Here is a 6000-nt window from a genome sequence, read left to right on the forward strand (position 1 = left end):
CCTTTGGAGTTTGGTTCGTTATGTATCAATCATCTACCACCATAGGTGTTAAAGTTAAAGTTGTCAATGGGCAAGAGCGCTATAGATGTAAAAGACTGTGGTGATATGTTGACCACCATAGGTGACACACACCTCTTCTACCACTACAGACAAATGTGACACGTAACCTCCCCACCTAATACTTTCTTTCACTTCGGGTGAAATTACTAAAATATCCATTCACATAGGGTGTATAATAGGGATTAGGGATGGGGTAAAAAGAGTGTCAACATGACATTATTGGATGTAAAATGGGTGTTCAAGTTAAAGTTAAATCTAAATGGAGAGATTTCTAAACATACGGCAAAATTTGTATCTAGAGATTTTATGCATAAGGTAGGTCTTGATTATTCAAAAATCTATACACTTGTGACTAGGCTTGAAACTATGAGATTGAATGTAGGAGTGGCTTGTGGAATAAATTGGCCTTTGTACCATTTAGACCTAAATTTCACATTCATAAATGGTCCACTTGAAGAAGTAGTTTATGTAACACGACCTCGAGGTTTTGAAATTAAAGGTAAGGAGGGCATGGTGTTTACGTTGTGTTAGACCTTGTATAGACTTAAGCAAGCTCTAAGAGCTTGAAAAAAAATGATATACAATTTTATAGTTCAACATAATTTTGTCAAGTGTGCAGCTGAGTATGGTGTGTATGTAAAAATGTGAAAGGAGTGAAACTTCTATTGATTTGCATATATGTGGATGATCTAATTGTCACTTGTATAAATACACTTTTGCTTATTCAATAAGAAATATATTCTCATTCCAATTCCTTTTAATTCTTCTTCCATCAAAACTCTTGATCATATATGCATTCAAACTCTAACACTCACTCCACTCTTCAATATTACGTTGAGAAATTAAGATAAAACAAACTAAATTTAATAATTTACTAAATATATATAACAATCTCTTTCATATGGTAAATGACAAGGGTGAATCACAAAGACATGTTTGGGGACACAAAGTTAATCACTTAGCAACTTTGAATATATATATGTTTATTATTATAATTTTGGTTGGTGCATTTACAACTAAATTGATTTTCCTTCCAACCAACGACTGTAAAAATCAAGTGCCTCCCGTGGCTTATATTCCAGTACAGTGTGCCCAGCTCCCTACACCATTATAAACCCGTACATGTCACTATAATTTATTTACAATAAAATGAATTGGTTTTAATTGCATATTTAATTTTAAGAAATAAAATATAATCACCCAACAAACTTAGTTTACATGATTTGATAATTAGTATGTAGGTGTTGTACTATTTATTTTATTACTCACCTTTACTGTGAAGAAGGTAAGGTTGTACTCGTACGCTTGTAAGTAGCTGCAAAAAATGAAAGCCATTTCAATTCAACATAATGTTCTTGTTGAATTCTTTTTCTTGTGATTTTTATTTTTGGTAGGTATTGAAATTTGCGAGAGTGAGAGAAAAATTAATGTACCCAGCAACTTGGTCATTAGAGATCCATGCCCTCCATTCATCTACAACCCTATATCCCAAAGATCTGGTCCATGCCTCAGTTCCAGTAAATGGTACACACATATCATGATCACCACTACCATGAATTAATGCATGATATTAATTTTAAAGATTAAAATAAAATTAGTATCAAATTCAATAAGTAATTAAGATGCATGTTGACACTTGATACCTGAAAATAAGTGCTCGATAGCCCAATCTTGTTAGATTCTTGTGGTAAGGAATCATGCTTAGCTCCGCATCACGATCATACTCTATTCTATCGGTGCATAGTTCCCACTTATGATACCTTGCATATGCTTAATCATAAATTAATTATTCCTCAAATCTTTAAAAAAAATATAAATAGCCCTCAAAGCTCAATTCATTGCATCGTACTATTAGAAAGAAAAAAAAAGTGGATTGATGACAAAAATAAGAAGTTTATCTCTAATTTTATCTGCGTATTATTAAAAAGTCAAAATTGAAGACCAATTTTATTTTTACCTTTTTGTCTATAATTTTCGTTATAAATTCAACATTTTTTTTAGTACACATGAAATAGTGGTGAATTGGTGATTACGTACCATGTCAACATGAATGGCTTTCTTGACTGCATCGTTGTTCAGCCACGTGGTTGCTACTTCATCATTCTGTGTTTTGCCAAATCAAACATATCGAGTTATACTTCATCATGTCATTGGCCCCATTGTTCGCATTTGAGAGGTAGGAGCAAGAAATTTGTTTTTCAATATTGTAAATGTTTTTTAAAATATGTAAGTAAGGAAGCAATTGGTTGATGAAAAACTTACAAAACAACCGACATTTCCGGCCATTTTGGACATTAATTGAGGCCATAACGTAACAGGGCCTTTTTTGACGGGTGCTCTAAAAGGCCAAGCTCTACCAAACATCCTCTTTCTCACTGGGAGAGGTCTTTCTGTTTTCCCTAATTTTTGGAAACTCAATGGCAAGTTAGAGCTTCCGTTTGTTGCACTTTCAGGATCATGGTAGCATGGCTCTAATATATTGTATACATTAAGCTTTTCAAGAGCCTGGTAGCATATAGCATTAGCATCCATCCATATTAATATAATTGCTATTGTTCATAATAAATATAATCAACAATGATGATAATAATAACTCTTGCATCTCATTCTCTATGAATATCTCACCTTACCAACTTTTTCAAAGTTCTGAGAGCATATATCATTATCAACCACATAATTAGAATTGTAGTAGCTTGCTTTGCAAGAAACTATCACCTCATACATAGTGTCGGATATAAGACCCATCCCATGCACAAATGGGAAAAAAGCATGAATATCGTCGTCAAATATTGGGTCCGTGACACCATTTCCCACCATGTAACCCTAGGTACACACCAAACAATAGTCAATTAACGAGAGGTTAATTAGTAATTAGTAAATGCCAAAATAGTAATACTAGTCTTTGCTACAGTATGTTTCATATTGTATACCTTCAAATTGATCACGGGCTTTGTATGACTCCGGATTCCTGGCATGACATACACAATTACTTTATGCTATAATTAATTTCACACCATAAACCAAATATATAATGCTAGTTGAGTATTAGAAGAGATAGTTTTAACTGAAGCTAAATCCACCTCATCAATTGAAAAGACAACAAGAGTCAATTAGAAATAGTTAAAGGAAGTTACAGTCGGTTAGTTACGGTTTTCTAGGAAGTTACTTAGTAGTTAATTGCTATGCAAGTAATTTTTGTCCGAGTTTGTTTGGATAAAACAACTTATTTGCATCTCATATAATAAGCACTTATCATGATAAACTCTAATACATAAGCTTATATAAGCTATTTTTATAGAAAAAGATAAAACATAGTTAAATTATTTATATTTATGCTTTAAGCGGTTTTTATTATAAGCTACATTGGAGAAGTTATGAAAATAAGGAGAGAAAAAAAAACTTGTGAAAATTGTTATAAGTTGTTTACATAAGTTCTCACGTCACAAACAGTCTCATAAACTTATATTAATAGATAAACTCAAATAAATCAATTCAAACAGACCAACTATATGTAATACACTTCAGCTAATGGTAGAAACTACACACTTGTATAAATATTACTTTACTACACTTCGACAAATGAACAAAGATAATCATTACACAATTCATAGATAATCATTACACAATTCATTCATGAGAATTTCTCTCTCTCGAATGATTCTCTTCTCATAATTTGGTAACTGAATTATTATTGGCATCTCCCTTGATTAGTTTATAACTTTTTTTGACGAAGATTAGTTTATAACTTTGATCCACGAGTTAATAATTTTTATTTAAAGGTTTTATATAAGAAATGACAAACTTACCGAAAAAAATGATACAAAGTTACAATTTTTTGTTTAAAGGGTGTTATAGGACAAATAATATCAAAGTAAAATCCTAATTAATATCGTTACCTTTAACAATTTCGAAAGCTAAAGTGGGTATGTAAATTCCAGCATAAGACTCCCTAGAAATATAAAATGGATTAGCCTGGAATTCTGAAAATTGCTCAAACCACTGCAAGAGGAAATAAAAGATGAGGAGTGATATTTTGACAACCAAAATCAAACAACTTTAATGACAACCTTTTTTTCTCTCTTCTTATTGGACAATAACAATAGAGAGAAAGAAAGGAAGAGAAAGAATAAAAGTATAATGTGAGTATGAGAGAGAAAGTTGTCACAAAAGTTGTTTAAAAATGGTTGTTAAAATATCATTTCTCATAAAAGATATATATAAAACATTGTGTGTATATTATTCTTTATCCTAGGTATAATTGTGATAAGAAAACTAATAAAAAAATTATTTTCCTTATTCTTTATCCTAGGTATAATTGTGATAAGAAAACTAATAAAAAAATTATTTTCCTCATATTTATATCCTTTCAATTCAAACGTTAAATCTTATTTCAAATGGCAATTGTTGTTTCTCTTCTTCGAAGTACCTTTAAGAGGAAAGCATGGGTATCAGAAGCAGTTTGTTTGTCCCCGGTTGAGTATTTGCTATAGTTGTTTGAGTAAGAGAAGCCAACACCCGTTAGTGAATCCAAATATATAATGTTGGACGCCTGAAATTAATTATAGATGATAAATATAAATTAAGGCACTATTTTTTTTAAGAAGTAAAAAATGAAATATAATAACATTGGAGATGAGGAGGTTAGGGTAGGGGGTAGATGGCCCAGGGTGGAGGTGGAGGAGATTATTTGTTTGGGAGGAGAAGGAGTTGGAATGATGTATTTCTTTGCTCGATAATGTTGTTTTGTAGATAATTTGTTTGTAAGGAAATTCATCACTATTTTCATGCGATCTGGATGGCTAGTATTTGAGTCATTTGGAAGGAGCACAATCTCAAGTTTTTAGCATCAAAATCTTATCTAAGGAGCATTTATTGGATCAAGTAAAGTTGTATTCATTGTGGTGGCTTAAAACTCAAAAATCTCACTTATTTTCCGATTTTAATCTCCGATGGTCTGACCGTTATGTTTGTATTGGCTATTCCACCAAGTGATGTACCTTTTGTAATATTTTATTTTTGTTTGCATTCTTGTACTCTTTTGTTCCCCCGCACTCGTTGTGCTTGAATTAGGCTTGGCAATGAGGCGGGGTGGGGACGGGTTTTGCCTTCCCCATCTCCATCTCCTACTCCCATATACTTATCTATTACCCTACCCATACCCAACGGGGATGAGAAATTGAATCTCATCCCCGTCCCCAATGGGTTTGGGTATTCCCACCCCATCCCCATCCCTGCAGAAAATCAATTTTTTTAATAAAAAAAGTTTTTTTAAGCTTCAATGGTAATGTTGTAATGCATATCCAACAATTTGCACTCATTTTAACATTTTCTTAGCGAATAATTTGGTTTCTCCTTTAACTATCAGTGAACGTTCTTATATCATGACAATTATCAAACCAAATAACATGACATATCATTATCAACCCCCTCAACAAAAACAAAAATATGACCTTTCTACATTCAGGTAGGGTTTGGGTATGGGTTTGGGGTGGGTACATATATCCCCGTTACCCGTCCCGTACCCGTATTTTGAAACCGGGGAAAACCCAAACCCATACCCAAACCCAGTCAAATCGGGGAAAACACCCGTCAAATCGGGGTTGGTTTGGGCGGGTACCCATGAGCATGGGTTTTGTTGTCGTGCCTAGCTTGAATGCGGTGTTTTAATATTTTTTTTGGCCTCTTAAAAAAATAACAAACTTCCCTTTAAAGCACAAATAGTGTCCAACAGGGATTAAAAAGTGTCATCATAAATTAAACCAAATTTATGAATATTAGATATAATCGAAATTTTTTATAAAATAAATATATGATTGGAACTGCTAATAGAGCCGCTCACATCCTTATGTTTAACTAAATTAATACATCTATATACTATCTATTAAATTTTATGTCCTATGAATTTCCATTTTTGCCCCTAGGAGGGGCAATTTGGTAATT

General features: G+C 32.6%; 1 protein-coding gene across 1 annotated transcript; it reads right to left on the reverse strand.

The window, feature by feature from the left end:
- Window positions 1-968: 968 nt before the first annotated feature.
- Window positions 969-1843, reverse strand: LOC146908906 (serine carboxypeptidase-like 20). The gene is made up of 4 exons (XM_085726029.1): window positions 1704-1843; window positions 1494-1607; window positions 1330-1375; window positions 969-1160 (listed from the first exon to the last, which is right to left on the reverse strand). The coding sequence occupies exons 1-4, from the start codon at window positions 1757-1759 to the stop codon at window positions 1077-1079; spliced, it is 300 nt and encodes a 99-aa protein (XP_085582155.1). The 5' UTR covers window positions 1760-1843; the 3' UTR covers window positions 969-1076.
- Window positions 1844-6000: the final 4157 nt, after the last annotated feature.

This window comes from Medicago sativa, chromosome 7 (assembly GCF_051527215.1).
Source record: "Medicago sativa cultivar Bolivia chromosome 7, Bolivia_mono, whole genome shotgun sequence".
Taxonomy (NCBI): domain Eukaryota; kingdom Viridiplantae; phylum Streptophyta; class Magnoliopsida; order Fabales; family Fabaceae; genus Medicago; species Medicago sativa.